Below are 24925 nucleotides of genomic sequence, written 5' to 3' on the forward strand. Positions count from 1 at the left end.
AGAATCCAGCTAGCCATAACAAAGTAAATCCACACCCAGATAGGTAATAATCAAGACCGCAGAAATCCAGCACAGGAACAGGATATTGAAGGCTGTCACAGAAATGAGACAGATCACCTAGAAGGAAAACTCTTCAGAATCACCACAGACTTCTCAACACAAGCCATCAAGTCAAGAGGAGCTTGGAGTGAAGCGTTCCAAGTCCTAAAAGAAAACAGCTTCCACCCCAGATTGATGCACCCTGCAAAACTATCTTGCAAAACTAGTGGAGAAACAAGATACTTCCATGACAAAGGACAGCTGAAGGAATTCATGACCAGCAAACCAACCCTACAAAGAGTCCTGAAGGACATTCTAGAGAGAGATAGAAACCACAGTTCCAGGAACAGCGGCAGAAGGGGATCCCTGAGTGGGACAATGGAATGGAGGGGGAAAGGTAGGCGGCCAATGGCAGGAAAAAAGCATAGCAGAGACGAACCAGTGCGTGTTGGCAGTAGCCATTAATGTAGAGGCCTCGATCTACCAATTAAAAAAGAAAGAAAAAAACCAGAGGTGAAATGGTTCAGACTCACATGGGTGAGATCACGTTGTCTCCCGAGTATAAAAAACGGAAGGAGTCAGTTAGGATCACAATGCACAGCAGATACTGTGAAAGTGAAAGGGGAAGAAACATCTAAAAAGAGAATTGTTAATTCCCTATTATTTTGTTTTAAAGTCCTGTATCACTTTCATTGTTTTGTTTTGTTGGTTTTATTCTGTTCGGTTTTTTTTTTGTCCTTGACAGGGTCTCACTATGAAGGTCAAGCCAGCTCTGAGCTCACTTTGTAGCCCAGGTTGGTTTTGAACTCACCTTGATCCTCCTGCCTCAGCCTCCAAGTGCTGGGATTAGAGGCGTGTGCCACCACACCTGGCTTATTTGATTTTATTGCATCTGACGGCAGAGGCAGCTATTTCGAATATAACAAGATATATTATGGTAGCCGTTGTTGATTTCCTGTTACCTTGTTTTGAAGTCCTGTATTACTTTCAATGCTTTGGTTTGATTGGTTTTATTCAATTTTATTTTGGGGGGGGTTTATTCTCTTAAAAATAAAAAAATTAAAATAAATAAAATAAATTTCTCGCTCATAGCAAAAAAAAGAAAAGGCGCGATTACCAAAATGTCCAACCTCAGGGACCAACTGAAAAGTCAGGATACACCCAAATGTCAAAATAGTTCATGGACATTAACAACATATGTTCAGGCACAGTGGTGCACACCTATAATCCCAGAGGCTGAGGCAGGAGGATCCCATGAGTTCAAGGCCAGCTGAGCTACATGGTGAGACCCTGTCTCAAGAAACAATAATACATGGAGCCAGGTCTGGCGCACACGCCTGTAATCCCAGAACTCTGGGTAAACTGAGGAAGAAGGATCCAAAATTCAAGTCCATCCTGGGCCACGTGACAAGACCCTGTCTAGAAAAAAGAAAAAGAAGAATTGTGGATTTTTTTTCAAGACAGGCTCTTGCTGCGCAGTTCAATCTTTAGAACACGAGCTGCCAAAGTTCACAAGTAGTTCAGGTCTGGCCTGGAACTCACAGCAATCCTGACTCAGCCTCCTGAGTGCTGAGATCACAGATGTGTGCCACCATGCCCAGCTTCTAAATTTAAAACAAAAAACTGGGAGTGGTGGCTCACACCTGTAACCCCAGTGCTCGGGAGGCTGAGGCAGGCAGATTGCTGTGAGTTCGAGGCCTGCCTGGGCTACAAAGTGAGCTCAAGGTCAGCCTGAGCTGCATAGCGAGACCCTGGCTCAAAAAGACAAAAGAAAAAAAATAAATGATTTTTAAAAAATCTTTAAAGGAGGGGGCTGGAGGTTTAGCTCAGCGGCATAAGCGCCTGCCTTGCAAGCAGGTAGTCATGAGTTCGATCCCCGATACCGATAAAAAGGAAAAAGACAAAAAAAAACCCCAATCTTTAAAGGACCAAGGATGTCACTCAATGCAAAGATGGTTAGTTCAGTCACCAGCACCAAAACATGAAACAGAGCAAAATATGACAAGCAGAATGGCCAAAAATACCTAGAAAAATACACACTGTTCCTCACTAGGGAAATGCACATGGGAATCACTGAGATATAATCACACCTGGGCAGAGGCATCCATTAAAAAAAGAGAGAGAGGGAAGGGGAGGACAGGGGAGAGCAGGGGACAGGAGGGGAGGAGGATGGGCCCAGATGTGGAGAACCCTCGCCCATCCCTGGTGGGGATGGGAAACAGCTCGGCCGTGGACAGCAGCTTAGTGACCCCTCACAAAGCTATACAGAATCACCGGGCAGCAGGGAGCCCAAGCGCATGCTTCTCATCCCAGCAGTCAGGGAGGCTGAGGCAGGAGAATCACAAGTTTGAACCCAGACTGGACAACTTAGCAAAACTCTGTCTCAAAACAATAAAAATACAAAAGGGCTGGGGATGTGGCTCAGTGTGCCCTGGACTCCATCCCCAGAACAAAAAAAAAAAAAACCAGGAGCTCCACTCCTGGGCACCTACACGGTACCCAAAGACATGCAAGGAGGTACTAAAGAAACATGGGGGGCTGGGGATTTAGCTCAGCGGCATGAGCACCTGCCTTGCAAGCAGGCAGTCATGAGTTCAATCCCCGGTACCGATAAAAAAGACAAAAAAAAAAAAAAAAAAAAAAGAAACATGGGAACCCACTTCTGCAGCCGTGTGGTCTGCAATGGTGGAACACAAATGCGGCAGAGGCCCCTCAGCAGAGGAGCACGGCAGAGCAGCCGCATCCTGCAGCCCGCGCACGGCCACAGAGAGGGGTGACGCACTGGCGCCAGGCACAGCGTGGATGAGCCTCACGAGCACACAGTACAGAAGACCCCGGACATGCTGGGTCACACAGCACCCGATGCCTTTCCTATCCAACAGAAAGCAGCCTGCGGTCACCCAGGGCTTAGGCAGAAGGAGATGGGGAGAAACTGCCCAGTGGTACTGTTTTGTTTTAGAACAAAGCAAATCTGTCCGGATGTGGTGGCGGAGACCTGTCATCCCAGGACTCATGAGGCTGAGGCAAGAGGATCACTGCAAGTTTGAAGCCAGCCTGGGCTACATAGTTAGTTCAAGCCTAAACTACACAGTGAGACCTTGTCTCAAACAAAACAAAACAAAAAAAAGCAAAATAAATAAAGTACTTATTTTAGAACTAGTAGAAGTCACCACTTCTATGGCATTAGTTTGTGTGTGTGTGTGTATGGCATAGTTTTTAAAAGAGCATGGGGTACAGTCCCATTGCCCACAGATCTTTCCCACAACCACCCTGCAGCCATTCTGTGATCAGGTGACACTGCTCACCCCTCATTAGACAACAGTCAGCATCTCTGAACTCCTGATTGGTGGGAGGTGATCTGAGGACACTATCTGAGCCAATCAGGTTCCTCTCTTAGGAATCAGCGGTGGATAAAACAGAAAGAGGTACTAAGTATCAGCCCTAGAAGGAAACAGGAAGTCCTCGCAGGAAGAGAGGTGGGAGGCCATTGTGGCAGAGGCATGATGGGAGGAAGCAAAGGCTCATGGGAAAAAGAAGGAACACAGCAGCTGTTCAGAGCAGGGACAGCCTATGTCATCTCAGAAAGAGTGGCCTTCTGGGTCCCCAGCATCTCTGGGAAACATGACTGCACGCTAGTCTCTCTCAGTGACCTGGGAGACTGCTATTTGCACTACTGCAGTACTGGGCACAGAACCCTGGGCCTTGCATGACTGGGCAAATGCTCTACCACTGAGCCCCACCCACAGCCTTTTCATAATTTTTCGTGGAGACAGCGCCCTGCTAAGTCGCCTAGGCTGGCCTTGAACCTGTGATCCCCAAGTCTTGGATCGCAAGTGGGCACCATCACACCCAGTTGTGCCACTCTTCCTGTGACAGTGTAAGAGGTGTCTGTTCTTTGCAGTGCAAGAAGCTTTGGCTGATGCCTGGCATGGGGAGGCACAGCTGTAGTCCCAGCACTCAGGAGGCTGAGGTAGGAGGACCACTGCAAGTCTGAGACCAGCCTGAGCTACAAAGTGAGACCCTGTCTCACTCTTTTTAGTATTGGGGTCTGAACTCATTACCTTGCGTTCATCAGGTAGGCACTTATGTTGCTGAGCTAAATCCCCAGCCCCAAGAAGCTTTGACTGAGCTACAACTCATGCAAAAGAATATTCAGCACACATCTGCTGGTTAAAAACCACAAAGGAAGTCTGAGCATGATGGCACACACCCGTAATCTCAGCACTCAGGAAGCTGAGGCAGGAGGACTGCAATGAGTTTGGGCCAGGCTGAGCTACACAGTGCATTCAAGGCCAGCTTGAATCAGAGTGAGACCCCATCTCAGATAAAACACAGACTGGGGCTTTCACCTTGGGCTCTGTCTCCCCCTCTCTGGGAAAGCTCACCCCTGGAGCAGCTAAGCTCTGAGGTAACTTCGTGGAATGTCCACATGGAATGGGACCCCAGCTGCCATGTCACTCCAGTGAGCTCGAGGGGGACCCACGCCCCACCAGCCAAGCCTCTGGATAAAACCACAGCCCGACCAATGGCTGCTGATATCTCCAGTCGGCCTGGGACAGAGCGTTTCCCAGGACTCGGGACTTTCAGTGCCAAATCCAGAGTACTCCTGGGCAAGCTGGGGCAGCCGGTCACACTTACCATCGCCATACCCTCAGGAGTGACCTGGGCTAGGGACCTCCAAGCTGCTGTTTTGTGCTCAGGCAGTACGCAGTGATGGACAATGACCACATCACTTCAAAAACAAATAGGTAAAACAGACCATCTACACGGCCCGAAGGCTCAACCTCAACTGACTCCTCAGACACGAGCCATCACTACACACCCACCAGACAGTAAAATCCAGAGAGAGGAAACCACCACGGCTGGCAAGGATGTGGGACAAGTGGACCTCTGTCACTACTCATGGCAATGCAAGGTGGCCCTGGCACTGGGAAAACTCTGCTAGCATCTCCCGCAGCTGGACACACATGAACCCTGAGTCCCAGAAACTCTGCCCTTCACTGGGCACCAGCAGAAGCGACACAGCCGTTCACCTGGGCACAGAGATGCCCACAGCAAGACAGGACCTCAGGGGGGTCATCCCCCCCACGCCCCCACCCTGGCCAAGGCGGACACAGAAGGAAGGGAAGGAGGCAGGAAGGGCCCGAGCTCCCCGGTCAGCGTCGGCCCTGCCCACCCTGCACAAAGCCACCCGGGCCAGCATGGGAACTGCAGCTGAAGCCTGCGTCTTCCGCCCGGGGTGGGGACAGGACATTGCCATCCTGCGGGCCCCCTGTCCCGGCTAAAGCTGCCTTTGACTAACGAAAGCTCCTCGGCAGACGAAGCCGAGAGCTGAATTGAAGAACACAGAATCTCGAAACTGGGATGCAAGCTGACCTGAAGACCCAAGGACACCCCCTCCAGCAGGCCCCCATGTGCCCCTAGAAAGCCATGCACCTCACTGTCCTCCCTGGGTGCCTCATGGGCGGGTCCCAGACTCACCCCAGCTCTGGCCTGGACTATACCAGCCCGTCGTAGAGGGACAGCGCCTGCACGATGGAGGGGTCCGCCTTGGAGCCTTCCTGGAACTCCTGCAGCGTCAGCTTACCGTCCGCGTTCTGGGGCAGAGAGAGGGGGCTGAAGTGGGGGGCAAAGGGACCCCAGCATCCCCAGTGGGGAGTTCTGGTGAATCCAAGTAGGACTCCCCACATCAGATCAAAAAGGGGAGGGACAGAGAGGTAGACAGGCCGGGCACAGACCCTCTCTGGAGCTCTGTTCCCTGGACCCTGGACCCAAAGAGGCCTGGGGGGGAGACTGGGGTGTCGGGAGGGAACTCCACACTTGGCAGACCAGGAACCCAGAGCTCTGCTCTGCCGCCCTGTAAAGTGGGGGTCTGTCCCCAGGGCCCAGAGCATGTGCATTTCTCGGAGGTTACTTTGGGAGGGCAGAAGCCACCCCTGCCCTAGGATCCACTCCTCCCCCAGCTGGGAACCAGAAAGCCAGACACCCGCCCTAGAAATGGGGCTCCAGGGTCTGCACCAGTTTCCAAAATCAATGGGGGATTTGAGGGTGTTGTTTTAGAAACTCATCACCACCTTGGCAAGAGGCACCGCCAATCCCCGTGAAGGGCTGCTAAGGCTTCTCCGCTCTGGCGATAAACCCGATTATCACCCGGAAGCTGCTAATCTCCCATTTTTAATTAAGAAAGTGCTGGCCTTGGGCTTTGGCCTTCAGGGCTCACATCTGTTCCCCACCAGACGGCACAAGAAGCCTTTGGCCACGGAAATACTGAAGGCACCCAGCACCAGCTGCCTGGCCACTGTGATTTCTAAGCGTTAATGCTGAAAATATTATTCTCGGTTGACAAAAAAAAAAGTCTGGAGCTGGAGAGACAGCCCAGGGGAAGGGAGTGGGCTGTATACCAAGCCCCACATTTGATCCCCAGCATGGGAACGGGGGTTGGGGGGGACGACGGACTGATGGACAGCTGGGCAGACAGAGTGTCAGTTGGTTTCTTAGCCTGGAGTCTGCAGACAGAATTCAGCAGGTCTGTGAACATCGAAGGGGAAAACCAGCCTTTCCTTTTTTGAAGGCTTAGCGGAAATGCAGCTGGCCCTTCCTTGTGACTCTGGGTGACACCTCCCCCTGCTGCCCATGCCCACCCGCCAGCCAGCAGTGCCCATAACCCTGCAGCCCTTGCATAACACAGCATGGTTACTGCCAACACCACAGCTTCTGATGGATGGGACTGCCACACCCCGAGCTGCTGTCCCGTAGCCCTGTGGCCTCAACAAAGGGTCTCACACCCAATGGCCTGGCAAGCAATCACCATCAAGCCCCACCCCAGCCCTGACCCACTGCCATGCTGCGCTGTTTAGGGAGTGGACCAGGAGGCTCATGCATTACAGAGTCCCACACGTGGTCTTTATAAAACACTCTGACAGCCACATTCCTGAGCAGCTCCCCTTGTGACCCTATGGATTTCATCTTATGCAGGGAAAGCCTTCATTCTGAGAAATCCCTAGACTCCTCCAAAAGGTCAGAAGTCCCCAGCAAAAAAAAGTAAGTAAATAGGCTGAGCACTGTGGGGCCTGCCTATAATCTCAGCATTCAGGGAGGCCGAGGCAGGAGGATCACCGAAAGTTTGAGGCTGGCCTGGGCAACATAGCAAGACCTGGTCTCAAAAAAAGGTCGGGGGGGGGGGAAGGCCAAGGACACGATGGGTAAACTCAGAAGTCTGCACACTGGATGGAAGTGGCCACCACTTGGTGGCTGTGACACTAGGCAGTCACCTAGGGGTCCGGGGTAAAGCCAGGCCAGAGTCCTTGCTCCCTGCCCTCACTTCTTCCCGCCCAGTGAGGCCCAACTACCTTGTCCATCATGGCAAAGATCCGGTCCACCCTCTTCTCGGGCGTGTTCTCCTCCTCGGGCAGCTCCACAGTGTTTCCCTGCCGGGACAGCGCGGCACCCTGGGTTCGGCTCGTGGCCTAGGCCTGGCCTCGTCCAGCTGGGACCTGCCTCTCCCTCCCGCTGTCTTCCCCATTGCCCTTGACAGCGCCCTGCCCCACTGTCCACCCTGTCCCAGCTGCCCCAGCAATGTCCAGAGCTCTCCAGCCTGGCCCTCACCTGGCACATTCTGTCTGCCCCAGACAGTCACCAGGCCCAGAGGGACCCCGAGGGCCACGCTGGCCCCCAGCTCTGACCCCTCCGCCCTCCCCCAGCTCCTCACCACCATCTGGTAAATGGCGTCCACGATATCCAGCATCTCGTTCCTGGTAATGTAGCCGTCGTTGTCCAAGTCGTAGAGCTTGAAGGCCCCTAGGATCAAGCAGCCAGGCTGAGCGACCCTGGCCAGGGCAGTGGGGGGCTCCAGGGCTCCCCCATGCTGCACGTCAATGCCCAGCCATGGGAGCCCCACCTGTGCACCATCACGACTAGATCGACTGTGCACCATCACGACTGTGCACCATCACTAAAATCACATTCAGGAAAATACTAAGTGGGGCACGGTGTGGAGGGACGAAGCGGGGACCCAGGACCTGGCCTCAGGGAGGCATGAGGAGGTCCTGACTGCCAGCCCTAAGAGCAGGGACCCCTTACCCAGGGAACCCTGACTTCCTGCCTGACGCCAGACTTGAAGTCACACTCCTTCCCTGTTTGTTGAACGACTGCGTGAAATCAATAGAACAGTGGCTACCAAGGAGACAGATGAAGTATGGAACTGGGGCCTTCAAGCCCATCCCATAGCGCGTGCTATACCCCATTTTCACCTGCTCGACCTCTGGTCCCTGACACCTCTGTGAGCCCCTGAGGGTAAGCCACCACCGCAGCCACTGCAGCGGGCATCTCAGCTCCTGCTCCTCTTGCCCCAGGACTGTCCCCCTATGCCCAGGACCACCCCCCACAGCCCACCCCAGCTGCAGGGGCGGGGACAGTGCTTACACCGCAGCTTCTCATCCAGGGTTCCCCGCGAGGTCACCGAGAGCGCCTGGATGAACTCGGAGAACTCGATCCGCCCGTCCTGAGAAGGCAGAGGGGGCCACGAGGTCAGGCAGACCTCGAAGGGGTGTGACAGACAACGGCAGGCACGGGCCAGAGAAGAAGACAGAGGCAGGAAGGGTGACCCCAGCCTGGGGCACCCAGGGAGGAAGTAGGGACGCCCCATAGCAGGGCCTGCCACTGTCCGAGTACCTCTCCCGGCCATGCCTGTCATCCCAGCACTCTAGGAGGCTGAGGCAGGAGGACTGCAAGTCTGAACCCAGCCTAGGTGAGTCCGGGATTTAGTGAAACTTTGTTCCATAATAAATAGAAAGGGCTGGGATGTAGCTCACCCAGGACACCAGGCACCAACCCCACGGGTGCCTGTGAAGGCCCGCTGATCGCTAATCACAGCCCATGCTGAGGCCTGGTCACATCATCAATGTTCAGGAAATGCCAGTGATGATTGTTAACTCTGCTACTGAGATCTGCCCTTTGTGCTCATAGGGAAATTCAGTGTTTAAATGCTTGTCCATGTGTGCGCATATGCGCATGTACAGGTGTGTATGTACACCTCTAGGTACGTCACACACGAACACGTGTGTTCTCCTGTGCGCATGCGCAGAGTGTGCGCCCACCTATGCGCATGCGTGTTGCTCCGGAAGCCGCCGCAGCGCGCACCCAACTCCGGAACTGGGGCTCACTGGTCCAGGCGTCTATCTGCGCCCAGCTCAGCTCACCTTGTTCTCATCAAAGACGTTGAAGACAAACGTAGCAAACTTGGTGGGGTCTCCGAAGGGGAAGAACTGCTTGTAGATCTTCTGGAAGCCAGCAGCATCCAGCTGCCCGCTGGGGCAGTCCTTGATGAAGCCCTTGTACCTGGACAGAGGCGGGGACAGGGCAAAGGGGCACTTGTGTCACCCACTGCACTAGGGCCAGGCCCTAGTGCCTGCCTAGGACCAGGAGATGGGCAAATCCTGGCCCAGAGTCACCCCAGAGATGTCACACACACTCGGCCATCAAGGCGTGAGCCCATCTCTGTGACCCGGAACAAGTAATGCTGCCTCTCTGATCCTCTTTGCAATAAGGAAGAAGAGTCAGCATGGGGTCCGCAGATACTGCATCCGGAGCACTGCCTGGCTCCACACCAGAACGAAAAATTAACCCCAGACTGGACGTGGTGGCGCAGGCCTGTAATCCCAGCACTTGGGAGGCTGAGGCAGGAGGACTGTTGCAAGTTTGAGACCAGCCTGGACTACAAAGTGAGCTCAAGGCCAGCCTGAGCTGCATAACAAGACCCTGTCTCAAAAAGACACACACACACACACACACAGGCTGGGGTTACAGCTCAGCGGCATGGCACCTGCCAGACAAGCACAAGATCATGAGTCCAATAGTAGGCACAAAAAAAAGTAACTCCAGCACTACACACACTCCCTCCCTGCACCCTGGGGTACCAAAGCCCCCTGGAGCTGGCAGCTGGCTCTATTCCAATACACTCGCCTCTCATGAATCCAACTCTGGGGTGTCCACCTGGACTTGTCTCCCTACTACAGTGCCCAGCACAGGGCCTCAGCCTGGCGTCCACAGCCCAGTCCAACTCTGCCTTAGCGGGCAGCCTGGGGAAAATGCCTTCACCTCCCTGAACCCCCATTTCCACAACTGGGAAAGGGTGTGGCTGTTTATCAGGGGCATCTGGGAGGTGGGGAGATGGTATGTGGACCCCCCCCCCCGGGAGGCAGGGCAGAGCAGTCATGACCTCGGCCAAAGCACTGCCCCATCCTGTCACTAAAAGCCTGCTTTAGGGCTGGGGATTTAGCTCAGCAGCATAAGCGCCTGCCTTGCAAGCAAGCAGTCTTGAGTTCGATCCCTGGTACAGATAAAAACGAAAAAGACAAAAAAAAAAAAAAGCCTGCTTTAGAGCTGGGGATGTAGCTCAGCAGCATACGCGCCTGCCTGGCAAGTTCAAGGTCCTAAGTTTGATTCCTGATAACTAAATAAATGAATAAAAGCCTGCTCTTTAGCACTGTGAACTTCAATATATGTTAGTTGATTTACAAACTGGCTCCTGTGTGTGGCTTTGCAAGCCCCACTCCCTGGGGGGGACACATTGGCCTCCCAGGACAAGTCCTTCCCACTACGGGAGCCAGGGCTCTGCCCTCATCAGCACTGGTGTGACCTCCTCCGAGCCAGTCGAGGCAAGGAACTCAGTATATCATACTCTCTGAGTGGTGGCAACAGCCCCAAGGAGCAAGGAGCTACCAGGAATCCCATTTTAAGGATGGCAAAACTGAGGTCATTCAAGAGTCCCCTAGCCTGGGTGTATCAGAGGTGGGGACAGAAGGTGGACAATCACGAGTCCCGATGGTCAGAAGAGCAGATCACTGATATCCACACCACCAGCTACGATCCGGACAGAGATTCCACTCATCCCACCATGGCTGGAGGAGAGGATTGTGGGAGAATCCTCTCAGACCTAAGGGACCAAGCTGGATGGAGACACACGAGCTGCCAAGGGCCATGGAGGCCTGAGTCACAGAGGCCAGATGTCCGTCCAACCATGGCAGGTCCCAGGCTGTGCTGAGGACCCCTGGAAATAGCTGAGGACACCCTGTCGCCTGGCTCTGTGCTCAGCCACCCACATGTCCCTGTTGTGTCACCACCTCAGCTTACAAGGATGCCCCCAACGATCCTGCGATGAGGACCACAGGCTCAGAGCCTGTCCCCACCCTGCTGGTCACCTAAGGCCCCAGCTCTGCCCCAGTGACTCTCCTGCTCCCCTCATGGGGCGGGGGGCGCAGAGCTGGGAACAGCCGCGCTGCCCCTCCCGCTGCAGGAGGAGGAGCCCAGCCCCAAACTCCTTCCCTTGAAGCTGCCACCTGGGCTTCTTTTGCTGGGCCAACAAGAGTAGTTTGAGGGACGAGATCTGGTCCACGACGCCAAGGCACCAGGCCAGCATGGGCTGGGCACAGGTGGGGACATGCCCAGCACCAGGACTCCCCCTGACCCTGGAGGCCAGGAGGGTATTTGTTTGTTTTGTTTTTTTGAGACTGGGTCTCAGGAGTAGCCCAGGCTAGTCTTGAACTCTCAGCAACCCTCCTGCCTCCGGCTCCCAAGTGCTGGGAAGACATGCGTGAGCCACCATCTGGTCTGGCTCTTGTGGCCCTGCCAACCTCTCTGTCACTGTGGTTTGCCTTACTTGAGAGAATCTAAGAGGCTATTAAAGACCATGAAGATAAAAGATGCTTGGCAGCGACTCCTGGCCCTGCTGCCAGTTCTGTGGTCTCCCGGGCAGGCGGACCGGGGTGCTGAGCAGCCTCGGGGAGCCGGCTGGGGCCACACTGCACCCCACCACCTCCAGCAGGCCCAGCGAGCCCACAGTCCTCAGGCTTCCTGAGACATCCTCTCCGCTTGGCAGCACTGGCTGCCCCATCGCCAACCTGCCCGGCCCCACAGTGGACGGGTTCCTGCTCACTCAGGTGATGTCCAATCAAATTCCTCATCCCCTGGACAGAAGGTCCTGGTCCTGCCTCACTGAGCAGCAAGTCGGGTCGGTGACCTCCCACCCTGCTGAGTTCTCTCTCTCTCTCTCTCTCTCTCTCTCTCTCTGTCTCCCCCCTTTGTGTGCTACCCTGGGGATTCACACTGCGCTTCACCCCTGCCCTTTTTATTTTTGATTGCTGAGAGAGGGTCTCCATAAACTGCCAGGCTGGGCTGGAACTTATGATTCTCCTGTCTCAGCCTCCCAGACACGTACCACCATGCCCGGCTCCTCTTGGTCACTTCCCCTCCAGGAACCCCTACCCTGCTCACTGCCACTGGTCAAGTAGCACTGGGTGTTTGAGCCCACTCTCTGTCCACTATGATGACCACCTGGACACACAGCCTGCCAACCTGAACCAAACCCCCTCTCACCATGACCCACTCAGCAGCTGCTTCCTCCAGGGAGCCAGCCAGGCCCCCACACCAAACTGGGCCCCCACGGTGTCCTCTGTGCCCAGTGGGCACCACGCTAATCACATCTGCCAGCAGGCTGTGCCCTCCCTGGAATTCAAGCCCCTGGATGCCCCATGTCAGTGTGTCCTGCCTGCAGCCTGCACCATGTGGGCCCAGAAAATGCATCCATGTCAACCGCCAGGTGGGGCAGAGACAACCGGCCTACAGACCCAGGCTTGGGCCTGGGAGCTCCTGAGCAGGCAAGGAGACACCTGTGTGTACAGATGGGCCACTGCAGGCCCAGAGAAGGGGCGGGAACAGACCAAGGTCACACAGCAAGTCCTCAGCAGAAGAAACAGGGCTCGGATCCCAGCTGCAGCCTCCCAGCCCCCTTGTCCCCCTAAGTGGGGCTGCACCACCCCCGCACAGCACAGGAAAGCTGCTGTACCCAAACATTATGTAACCCATTGTTCACCCAGAGCGGTGGAGGGCGCCTGGCTGGGCTTCAGCAGAGGGAAGGGGCGCTCTGCGCCTCCCCAGCCTCCTCCTACACAGGCCGCCCCAGATCTCCAATCACCTGGCAGACTCCAGCCTCATTGTAATTCAGAGATTCATGCTGGGCATCCAAGCTGGCACAGGGGCCACCCCAAAGCGGCCGCACCCCTCCCTCAGCGGGAGCTGCACCTTATGACACACACAGTGCCTGGTGCCTCATCCTGGGTGGCCAAGAGATGAGACTCCTGCTCCTCCTGGCGGGGGGCAGGTCCCGGCCTGCCAGCCCCTCCTCTGCCCGAGCAGCCAACACCCTGCCAGGCGCCCCGCACGGCACATGGCCCTACCTGTCACTCCTGACGTCTGGGGACAGACCGCCCTCTGCGTTATTATATGGTGAATTATACAGTCGTGGCAGCGTCCCTATCCTCTAGCCACCAACAGACCCAGGAGGCGGGGACCATGACACCTGCCTTGGCGATGGGGAAACTGAGGCCCTGCTGGCTCGGGGCCTCCCAAGGCCCTTTCTTCTGCCCAGCCTGCTCTGCCCCTGGTCCTTGCTCATCCGTCTGGGTCACGCAGACAGGGGACACTCGGCACCCTGTCCCCAGACGGGGCTTGGGTCTCCCAGGGTGCTGAGACTGTGTCCCTGAGGCCCTGCCTGGGCCATTGAGGCAGGGACGGTCCAGCTCCGCTGCCCTCGGCGGTTCTCAGCCAATGTTACAGTCACATGGCCGGAAGCAGTGTTATGGGGAGCAGGCCGGGGGTTCCGGGAGGCTGACTGCCACCAGCACCTCCAGCTTCATTCCACACCCTGCTGGCTCAGGTTGGGCCCATCAGAGGGGCAGAGAGGACCCGAGGGGCGGCCTGGCACCCCAGCGTGACCAGGTCAGGGTTCAGGTTGAAGTCTGGGCCCAGCCCCAGAATCTCCAGGCCCTAGCGGACCGAGGGGCCCGGAGTGTTCCATGCAGGCCCCAACTTCAAACCAATGCTTCAAGTGTGCAGCGAAAGGGCACAGCCAGGTGGGGTCCCCTCGTTATGGTCATCATGACGCCCCTGCCAGGCATTGTGGGAAGGGAGAAAGGTACTGGGACCGCCCCTTGGGAGGTGCTGCAGGCCCAGGGCTGCACCAACAGCAGAGACGTGGAGAGACGCCTTGGGGAGAGGGCGGGAAAGCCCAGCAGGATAGCCACCCACTGACCCTTCACTACCACTGCCAGGGGCGGGAAGAGAAGCCTAGCCTCAGTGAAAACTCCAGGGCTGGGTGCCTGTGCCGCTCCCGCCTCCCCCAGCCCCCTGCAGGCCTAGCCGGGCTGACCATCCGCACCCCCAGGGAGACTGCCACCCACACCGCACCAATGCCCCAGCAGCCAGCACTAGCCCAGTACACAGCAGGCACCGAGCAGGGACAGAATGAACGTGTGTGCCGGAGCAGACACCAGGGACCCATTCCTGTGCAGCCCTAACACCGCCCACTTGGTGCCCCACAAGCTGCCGAGACCTTGGAACTCGCTGCTCTCCACAGCACTCGGCTCCTGGCCTACCGTCAAGGACAATGCGGCAGCTGCATCGGGTGGGGACAGCTGGCAGGCCTTGGGGAAGGGACCTCCCAGGAGGGCAAGGCAGTGGCCGATGGGTCCCCACCATCCCTCCCCCACTTCCCTCCCCAAACTCCCTGCAGGAAGCCTCCTCCATTTGCCCCCCAGGACTTCAGCTCTGTGGGTTCCCCTGAGCCAGAAGCCAGCAAGGAGGAGGGAGAGGAGGAGGACGCAAACCCCACACCACACAGTGAGCTATGCAGCCCAGAGGGCCATGGCTCCCTCTCCCGGCCTCTCCTTGTCCCATCTGCACAATGGGCTCACTCCTGGGACTTCACACCGCAGGGCACTGCTCCAGGGACAGGCTGGGGAGGGCACTAGGGAAACAGCCTCCTGCTCTCTGTTGCCCTCCCTTGCGAGGGATGGGCCGGTGGGTGTTGCCCAGATGCCTCAGGATCCCTTCCGATGCCACCCTCTGCTTACTCCTTCTGCTAAGAAGTCTGGTTATTACCCAAGAAAGGGAATTTGGAAAACAGAAAATACAAGATGGTCAAAAGGACCCACAATCTGCGGTCCCACCGCCCAGCACCCTGGGGCCACCAATGCACTCTAACATGGAGACCACCCTCCAGCCCTTTCTACTCGCAGAAGCTCTTCCTGGGGTACCCACAGGAAACCCCAACACCATCCAAAGGGCACGGGACCCCTGCTGTGTCAGCCGCCCATGGCTAGGCTCAGGAACCCAACTGTCCCACCGGAGAGGCTGCCAGCGGGCTGCCAGGATGGCCAACCACTGTCCGGTTTGTCTCCCATGAGAGGAGCAAAGGGGACAGAGAGAGACCTGAGGATCCAGCCTATAACCCGCAGGCCCTGGCGTGAGGCTCAGGCCAGCCAAGGGACAATGACCAGGTTTGCCAGCCGTGGTCACAACTGCCCAGGGTGCTGGAGGAGATAGACGCCCGCATGTGACCTGTGATCCATTCCTGTTGTCTGCTAGGGCCAGGCGGGAACAGAGTCCGCAAGGAGGCTGCTGTTACTACCGAGGGGGCCTGTGGGTCGCGTTAGGGTTTAGGTCTAGGATTCCCCAGGGCTCACGTGGCTAGAGGCAGCACTGTGGAAGGAAATCGACTCATGGGGAGCCAGGGCCCGGGTACAGAGGTCACGGAGATGTGACCTGGAAGGCACATGCCTGTCCCCAGCTCCTCCCTTGTTCCTCTGCTTCCTGGTTACCAGGACATGAGCACCTTCCTCTGCCAAGCCCTCCGCCATGCCTTTGAGCCCGCTAATCACTGACTGAATATGCCAACCACGAACCAAATGAACCTTCTCCTCCTACCCATTATTGGGCGCGGTGAGGAGGAGGCAGCTCATGCACCTGTCTTGTTTTGCTTTCTTTTGTTGTTTTTTGAGACACAGTCAGCCCTTGAACTCCTGGCCATCCTCCAGCCTCAGTCTCTCCAGCACTGGGATTACCGGTGTGCACCGCCCCGCCTGCCCTCCCAGCGACACTGACCCCTGCCCCGCTGTGTCCAGGCCTCCTTGGGGTCTGCTGGGCCTGCTCATGGCTCCAGGAAGTCTCTGCTACATCCTTCACGTGTCACTCAAATATCCACATTGGGGTAACCGCCCAGGTCTGGGGGTTCCCCACCTCACATCACCCCACCGACTGGGGCCACCTCTTAGCCTCGGTTTCCCCATCTGACACATGGCTCCCAGGAGTCAACCAGATGAAGTGTGAGAAGCACGCAGGGCAGCTAGGGGAGGCAGAGAGGGACTGAGCATCCCAGGCCATCCCTCAGGTCAGCGGGAGGTAAGAGGGCCCCCCACCCTGCCAGGAGGGAGGTTCCTGGAGGGGCTGGAGGGGGGGGCAGAGCAGACAGGGAGGAGGACCCAGGAACAGTGCAAGTTCAAGGGACAGTAATTAAGGCTGGCCAGAGGGTAAAGGTGGAAGGGCACTGGGAATTTGGCTATCCCCTGCATTCCTGTAATCCCAACACTGGGAGGCTGAGGCAGGAGGATCACAAGTTCTACGTCAGCCTGGGCAACTTAAGAGATTTACAGGGGACCCTGTCTCAAAGTAAGAAATACAATCCCAGTACAGAAAGAAAGAAAGACAGCCAGACAGACAAACATAAAGGGATGGGGATGGAGCTCCATGTGAAGGGGGAAGGGGAAGAGAGGAGGCAGCACAGCTGGAGGGGCCAGCAGTGCTGGCCTGAACAGGGTCTGGGAACCACATAACGGAGCTGAGGGTGATGACCTCACCCATGGCCCAGGGCGGGGCCTCACAGAAGCCAGGCAAAGACCCCATGGCTGCCCAACGCGTGGGGAGGGCTGAAATCTAGGAAGGCTCCCTGGAGGAGGAGACCAGTCTCCCCCACTGCTCCAGTCACAGAGACACACAAGCCACCCTGCACCCCTGCCAGGAGCAGGCATCACTAATCCATCACAGAGCTCACCCATCCAACCGCAGAACCTTCTTAACACAGTGACTGGGCAGCAGCCTCCGTGATGACCTGGGCAGTGTCCAGAGGAAATCGACCTTGACCAGGTCTGAAGGATCATTTTACAAAAGAGGCAGCTGAGGCAGAGAGGGGCAGAGATTTCTCCTGGGGGCCACAAGAGGAAGCCCCCACCCCGACCAGCTCTGAAAGCAGAGGCCAAGGGCACCGTCCCCCGGTCACAGGCACCCGGAGGCACCCATGTCCGGCACAGAGCCCCCACCCCCGGCCCTGGTTGGGGACAGCAGCTACTCACCACTGCTGCACCTCCTTCTCGGTAACTGCAAGAGAAAACACAAGAGAGGCCTTTAGCTTGCTGGTGGCCCTGGTGTCCCCTCCTCCCACCCAGGCCGGGGAACAGGACCCCGAGCCCTGGAGACTGGTACCAGGTATGACCTCTGCACCAGGCACCCTGGCATGAAGAGCACTGCGTGTCCTCCCGCTGCCACTCAGCAGCACCTGGATTCCCGGGTTCCCTTCCCTGGGACGGGAGGGTCTGTGACCCTGCTGGCTCCCCAGCCCTGGGCTGCTGCTGGGTTCCAGGCTGAGCCGGGCAGCTCCCAGCCCCACAGCCCCCATTCTGCCCTCCCCCCACAGTTCCAGGGGCCCAGCCACATCTTGCCGGGAGCTGAGAACTGAACCCGAGATGGACAAAGCCGAGTCTCTGCCGGGCCACAAAGCACCGGGCCAAGCCTGACCCGACTATGGCCACCTCCATGGCCACCATCTCCCCTCTGTGCAACTAAGGGGAAGCCCCTGAGCTCCCTGTGCCTCGGTTTCCCTGTTTGTAAAGCTAGCAGAACAGTACCTGCCACACAGAGCTGTCCCTAAGAATTCAATCCCAGCAGGTACGGAAGCTCCTGGGGGTAGCCAGGCAGCCGGCGAGCTGGACATTGGTTCAGGGGTGAAGGGGCACACAATAAACAAATGGTTAGGGGGAGAGGGGGCCACGTACACTTGGGGAGTCCACACTGCAAAACCTGTCACAGCTCAGGACACGCAGGGCCTATGAGAGCTGGGCCAGGATCCCACAGCAGCAGGAGGGAAGCCAGCGATGGATGAAGCCAGCCTGGGTCATCCAGTGTGATCAAGGCAGCGTGGGAGACACAGCGGGACCCTGGCCCAAAAAACAGTAACACTGGTTCTGCTACTAACATTGACCCAGCAAGGAGCTCAGGGGCACGGGCTCTGGGGCTGCCCCAGACCACCTGGCTCCGGCCCAGCCCTGAGTTCAGTAGCTGCGTGTCCTCAGGAAAACCACTTCCCTCTCTGAACCTCGGTTTCCTCATCTATAAAATGGGCTTGTGGGGCAATGAATGTGCTCACTGCTCTGCACCTTCACAAGAACCCCACAGGCAGATGGGATCCCAACGTCCCAGGAAGGAAACAGAGCCTAAGACTGAGCTCCCGGGACTGAGAGATTTGATTAACCCAGTGTCAGTCAGAGCACTAAAGTACCTCATAGGACCAGAGACTGACGCTCCGGGTTTTTCTAATAGACCATAAATATGAATCAGGCAGGCATGGTAGTGCATACTGGTCATCCCAGCACGTAGGAAGCTGAGGCAGAAGGATCTCCAGGAGTTTCAAGCCAGCCTGGGCTACAGTGAGTTCAAGGACAACCTGCCCTACACTGCAAAACTGCCTCAAAAAATGAAACCAAACAAAAGATGTAACCATAGGTGAGTGACCTTAGTCCAGCCAGCCTCTCAAGTTACAAAACAATGCAATGCCAAGACCCCGCGGAGAAGGACGCGCTATCCACGGAGTGAGCCTCCTGCCTCAATCACATCGGGAACACACCCGGCATGCCGCACAATCCTCCCCCTAGCCGGCTGGGAGGGAGGCTCGGGCAGCGAGCACCCCCGCGGGTTCAGGCGGACCGGGTGGGGTCCGACACTAGAGGGCCCTGTACTGGGATTCGTCAGAGCTGCGGGGGGGGCTGTGGCTGCTGTGGCACGGGGGCGGGGTGCTGGTCCTCTTTGGGTCACAACCTGCGTGGCCAGGAGCGCTGGAGGTGGGCGACTGTGCCAGGGTCCTGCCCCTGCCCAGGACCAGCGTCACCACAGGCACCGGAAGAGGAGTCCCAGCCTCCCCGCGGCTCCCCGGCCCAGGTGCGGCAATGACCTTGGCGGCTGCGCGCCTCCCATCCCCCACCTGTCGCTCCAGCCGCAGCCAAGTGTGAAATTAACAAGGCCTGCCGGCCGCCCCTCCCCCTCCTCCCCATCCAACCTTCCCCCTCCTCCTCCTCCTCCGGGCTCCCAGCCGCTCAGGGCCCAGGCCCGGCACAGCTGCCCCCCGGGCTCCTGCAGTCACCCCCAGATGGGGCTCCCGCTTCTCCGATGACCCCGTCTTCTCCCCTCGGTGGCCGGTGACCCCAGCCCGCCCCCAGTGGAGGATGACCGAGGGGGGCTGGGAGGGGGCGTGCGGAGACCACGAGGAGGCCCCACGGCAAGGATCGAGGAGCGAGGACGCTGGGCTCCCTGTGCTGTCCGGCCTAGGGGTGGGGGCCGTGGACAAAGTCCCCAGCACCCCGAATCCACATAGCCCCGGTCTCACGATGGACCGACCAGTGGCCGGCTTGGGAGACCCAGAGAACAAAACCTACGGGTTCTGGTCCCATCAGCAGCCACTAGGGGACTAGAACCCCAGCGCTGGATTCTCACCCTACCTCCAGCACCTGCCCTCCCCCCACACCGCGGCGCCCGGCTGTGGCCCCACCTCACAGCACCAGGACAGAGGCCAAGGTGGGCAGACAAGGGCAGGGCGGAGCGGGTCTCAGGCTGCTGCAGCCAGCAGGCTGGGTTCTTCCGAGCAAGTCACTTAACCTCTCTGAGCCTAGGAGCCATCACCCCTAGGTCAGAGTACAGGGGTTCTGGGGGGCCTTTTTCCAGTACTGACAGAATCCAGCCCCGGCTCTTCCCTGTATGTTGGGGACAGGATTACTGAACCGCCCAGGCAGGCAGAAGCGTGTGACCCCCCCTGCTTCAGCCTCCCAGGGCCGCACTGCCGGGTGAGCGCCACCACACTAGGTGGTGCTTTTCTTTCTGCAGTGCCCCACACCTGCCGGGCAAGCACTCGCCCACCAAGCTGCACCCCACGCCAGGTCTTCCCTGGGATTTTGAGACGGGAACCTGCTACACTGCCTAGGCAATCCTTGAACTCACCACCCTCCTGCCTCAGATTCCCTAGGAGCTGAGATCACAAGCAGGTGGCCAGGTCACCACGCTTGGCTAGGCTCTTTTTTTTTGGTGGGGGGGGGGATCTCCCCATGCAGTTCAGGCTGGCCTTGAGCTCACTTTGTAGCCCAGGCTGGTCTCCAACTCACAACAATCCTCCCACCTCAGCCTCCTGAGTGCTGGGATTACAGGTGTGAGCCACCACGCCCGGCTATTTGCTGGGCTACTGAGAAGTGGACAGACGAAATTGTGAGGACTGACTCCGGCAGCCGCCCACCCTGGGCAGCCCAGGCATTGGTACGGGGGCCCCAGGAGAAAGTGGGGGCCTGGCTATCACTGACCCCTCTAACTTTATCTTATTTATTCTGAGACAAGATCTTGCTCTGTAGACCAGCCTGGCCTCCAATTCATGGTCAGACTCCTGCCTCAGCCTCCTGAGTGCCGAGAAAGACAGGTGGGTCACCACACCCAGCAAATCCCGACAGTCCAGTTCCTCCAGATGGTCCTGACCTCTGTGTCCTCCCTCCAGCCAGGCAGCCAGCAGAACAGCCTCCATGCTCCCCATGCAGTCTCCTGGGGTCTACGCTCTGCTCCCCTCATCCCAGGCTCCCGCACCTCTCTTCTCAGCCCTCACCAGGTATCAACACCTCCCCATGTGGCCAGCTGTGCCCTACCCCACATTCTAGGTTGGGGTCAAAGGTTAGTGGAGTCCTACTTCTTGAAGGGATATCTCCTCACCCTCCTTGGGGTGCCCAGAGCAGAGCTCCCCCAGGAAAGGGGGGGCAATGCACCATACTGTCCCCAGTCCAGTCTCAGAAGTACAGGGTGTGGTTGGGGATCACTGGGAGGAGCCCCGGGCAGAGGCTACCAGGGAAGCTGGGGTCCCCCTTCCCCGTGTGGGGCTGCAGGAGGGGACAAGCAGAGCTGGGCACAGGGCAGCAGGAGCGGCAGTGCCAATGCAGGTGACGAGAGCAGTGTGAAGACAGGACATCAGGGGTCTCGATGCCTTTGGATGGGAAGCTGAGACGGGAAGCTTCCTGCTGCTGCCAGGGAGGAGCCATTGCTCAGGTGAGAAGGACAGCTTGGAGCCCCCAAAACCCCAATTCCAATTGTCTTCGTGTTATTTGTGGTGCCAGGGATGGAACCAGGGTGTGACGCATGTGACGCATGCTCTGCTACTCTGGCCCCTTTTTAAAGTTTTTTTTTTTTTTTTTTTTTTTTTTTTTGTCTTTTTCATTTTCATCGGTACCATGACCAACAGTTGCAAGGCAGGCGCTTATGCTGCTGAGCTAAATCCCCAGCCCCCTTTTTAAAGTTTTAAATTACCAAGTCTAAATTACCCAGGCAGGCCTCACACTTGCAATCCTCCTGCCTCAGCCTCCCAACAGCTGGGATGGCAGGTGTGAGCCACCCCCGGTCATTTTCTTCTCAGCCGCTTGGGATCCTCCGGAGCCCCAAACATTGCACGAACTGAGCTTTCTGTGCCCCCTCAGGCCTTGTGCAATGGTGCAGGGGTTCAACAGCCCATTTCCATGATGGAGAAACTGAGGCTCCAAAGAGAGGCACCTCACCAGAAAGAATGAGAATTACCACCAAAAGCTGGGTGCAAAAGCAGAGGCCTGCATCCCAGCGACTCAGGAGGCCGAGGCAGGAGGATCCCCGTGAGTTTGAGGCCAGCCTGGGCTCCGCAGTGAGTCCAAGGCCCCTCCGGCCACCACACTGTACCAACGCCAGGCTTCACCCAGAGGGGACGCCGAGATCCAAGCAGTGCCCACAAGGGTGTCACATTGGGCAGAAGCAAGGCAGGGTGCTGGCCATGAGGTGCCCGAGGGCAGGCCAGGCAGGGCCACTCCCTCCTGCTCCCTTCCTCCTGCCTGCAACCCTGAAGGGAGCAGATACTGGACCACCGCTGTCACCATCACCCAGCTCAGTCACAGGCCCTGCTGTCCCAGCCCATGGGGCAAGGACACCAATGGGGCAGGGAAGGGAGCTGAGGGGTGAAGAAGAGACCCCGGGAAGCAGAGTTGGCCCCTTAAGCAACCTAGCATCAGCCCAGACAAGACAGACAGACACCAAGGTCCTGCCTGGAGCTGCCCAGGGCAGACAGCCCCCTGGGTAGGACTCCAGGGTGCAAGGCCAGAACCCAGGCAGCCCCAACAGCCCAGCTGGCAGTGCAGGTTCCAGCTCTGGCCCTTTAAGAGCCAAGGGTGGAGGCGTGGCTGGACTCCATCCTGTGGGTCCTGAGGGTATGGGGGATCCAGGGCTGGCTGGGCAGAGGGCAGGCTGTCACCATGGGCCTGAGGAGGCAGGAGGTAAGTCGGATGCCAGCCGGGCAGCATACACTAGGACCCCAGCACTTGGGAGGCTGAGGCAAGAGGATCGGCTCCAGGTCTGCTGGAGTGGAGATGGGCATGGCCTGTGCCCCAACAACCACCGCCTGCACCACCATGTCCCTCAGGGTGGACCAGCCTGAATACCTGGAAGATACCATTCCTTTTGTCGAAACACCCAGCTTCCCCCAAAACTCTCCTGCCTCAGCCTCTAACTGATTTCTTATCTCCCATTCTTCCCTAGGTCCAGCTGCCAGGTTTGGCTCAAACTCTGGCGCCCTCTAAACCGCAGTCTCAGGAAATCCCGGCCACTGTACCCGCAGGTGTCAGCTGAGCCCATCTGAAAGCCCTCAGGGTGCTCCCAGAGCGCTATGAATGCAGGGAACAGGGCCCCAGGTGGGGCGCCTGCAGCAGATGGTGGGGGTCAGGACAGGCCAGGACTTCGCCCCAGCCCCCGCACGGTGTCCCCGAACCCTGCCAGAGGCCGCCCCGGCTCCGAGTGCGGGGCCGGGACGCTGCTCTCTGTTAATTAAACAGCGCACCAAAAAAAAAAAAAAAAAAAAAAGTGAGACGCTGAGAGACCGTGAGCCCGGAGCACGCGCCCCGGGCTCTCCAACGGAGAATAGCTCACTTCCCCCGCCGCACCGAAAATAGCTGCCAGGAACCAGCCGCGCTCGGCTCCCACAGCGCAGGCTCGGGGCGAGAGCTAGGCCCCGCCTTCTCCTGCCCCTGAATGAAGAGGGGAATGGGGTCCCCACGGAGGCCCACGGCGCCCCAGCCCCCGTCCCCGAGGGACCAGAAAGCGAAGGCCCAAAGTGCACGGCAGGAAACCACCGGTTCACCAGCTCACTGTTTTGGGTGTCTGTTTTCATTCATTCCTGCAAGTCCCGGGCAGGCAGAGCCTGGGAGCCATGAAAGGAGAGACAGCCTCTGCCTTAGAGCCCTCATGCCCAGCGGAAGATGGGAGTTAAAAGCCATGTGTGTGCAAAGAGGAGGGTCCCACTCAGGGTCGCGGGGGGGGGGACCCTGAAAGGGTACATGAAAGGGCTGGACTATAAGCAGCCTCTGTTCAGCCAGAGGCCCACTTTAGAGGTCACCCACTCACCCTGGCATCCAGGCCCTAAGACTGTTTTCCAGGTCCACTTAGGAAGCTACCAGGCAGAGGGCTGATTCGAAGCCTGGGATGGGTGGGGACCTTTTGTCAATGTTTTCCCCGAACCTCGATACCATCTGCCCATTTCACAGATGGGCTAAGGGAGCCTCGGTGGGAAAAGGAATGGCCAAGGATCCGGCCTTAATAAGCACAGGAGCTGTATTTGAATCCAGGCCTGGAGGGGCTATGAGCCTGAGCTGCCCACACCAGCTGGCCAGACATCCGGCCTCACACTCTCCCTCCTCACACCCTCCCCTCCACTGCAGGAAGAAAGTAGAGGTTCCGGCCGGGATGCGGTCACACAGGGGTCTGGCTCCAAACCCCAAGCTCTTTCTGGTCCCCACGGCAGCTTCGGGACCAAGAAAGAAAGAAAAGCGGCTACTTCCAGTCCCCCAAAGACTGGAGGAGACTGGAAGAGCACGGCCTCCCCCTCCTCCCCGCGCAGGCGCTCTGGAGCCGCGGCCCGGTCGGAAAGAGCTGGGAGCTAGGAGCTATTTCTGCCGGTTAAACATTCCTCAGAGCTGCATTCCTCCCGCGCCGCCCGCGGGAGCCGGGCAGAGGCGCACACACCGCAGCTGGGGGCCGAGCACTGGGCCAGAGGCCATGACAGGAGGTCACCTGGGTCCCCTCCATCCCGTGTCTTTGCAGCCACGTGGTCTCAGCCTCTTCCAGGCGCCTGGCATGTGCGGGGTGGTGGCAGCCACACCTGCTCAGGGGGACCCATGGTGCGCCTCCCCTCCCGGGCCCAGCTGCAGGCATCCCAAGAGCCAGTAGCTGGACATGGTGGCGCATGCCTGTCATCCCAGCACTGGGAGGCTGAGGCAGGATGAACATTGCAAGTTCGAGGCCAGCCTGGTCTACAAAGTGAGCCCAAGGCCTGCCTGAACTGCACAGTGAGACCCTGTCTCTAAAAGACGGAGGAAAAAAAAAGAGCAGGGCCAGTGCCAGTGCTGTGAAATGGAGCCGCTGCCCAGGCTCACTGCGGGAGGCCTGCGACATGACATGGACCCATCGCTGCACCCGACCAGCACTGGGGGCCTCCGAGGAGACGGATGGAGCCCAAAAGGAGACTGCATAGGGGCGGGGAACAGGGAGCACGGCCCACACGCTCCCCGGTTCCCCGGTCATGGCCTCCTGGCCATGTAGGCTTGCAGGAGTAGAGGGCGGGGCATGGCTGGAAGAGGCGTGTCTTGTGGGCGTGGTCTTGCCGATGGGGCGGGGCGGGGTCTCTCCCAGGCTCCTCCCCTGACCCACTGCTTCCGGTCGGCCGTGGCCAGTGCAGCTCCCTCCGCCTGGCCCT

The 24925-nt window shown here is 58.0% G+C and overlaps 1 protein-coding gene and 1 long non-coding RNA gene across 3 annotated transcripts in view; one reads left to right on the forward strand and one right to left on the reverse strand.

Annotated features, from left to right (window-relative positions):
* Ncs1 (neuronal calcium sensor 1) overlaps positions 1–24925 on the reverse strand; it is a 36357-nt gene that overhangs the window by 3954 nt on the left and 7478 nt on the right. For both annotated transcript variants that reach the window (XR_010045978.1, XM_063244251.1), the window contains exons 2-7: positions 17220–17244; positions 9237–9375; positions 8461–8539; positions 7748–7836; positions 7389–7466; positions 5521–5636 (exon numbers count right to left, since the gene is read on the reverse strand). Coding sequence is in view for 1 of the 2 variants with exons in the window: in XM_063244251.1 (XP_063100321.1) it covers positions 5538–5636; positions 7389–7466; positions 7748–7836; positions 8461–8539; positions 9237–9375; positions 17220–17244 (509 nt within the window). In the remaining variant the exon portion in view is untranslated. The remainder of the gene's footprint in view (positions 1–5520; positions 5637–7388; positions 7467–7747; positions 7837–8460; positions 8540–9236; positions 9376–17219; positions 17245–24925) is intronic.
* On the forward strand, positions 20340–23918 carry LOC134474998 (uncharacterized). The gene is made up of 4 exons (XR_010045979.1): positions 20340–20439; positions 20532–20596; positions 20672–21210; positions 22717–23918. It is a non-coding gene; the product is annotated as an uncharacterized LOC134474998 (long non-coding RNA).

This window comes from Cavia porcellus, unplaced genomic scaffold, assembly GCF_034190915.1.
Source record: "Cavia porcellus strain 051 isolate PalLab524CR breed Dunkin Hartley unplaced genomic scaffold, mCavPor4.1 scaffold_49, whole genome shotgun sequence".
Lineage (NCBI taxonomy): Eukaryota > Metazoa > Chordata > Mammalia > Rodentia > Caviidae > Cavia > Cavia porcellus.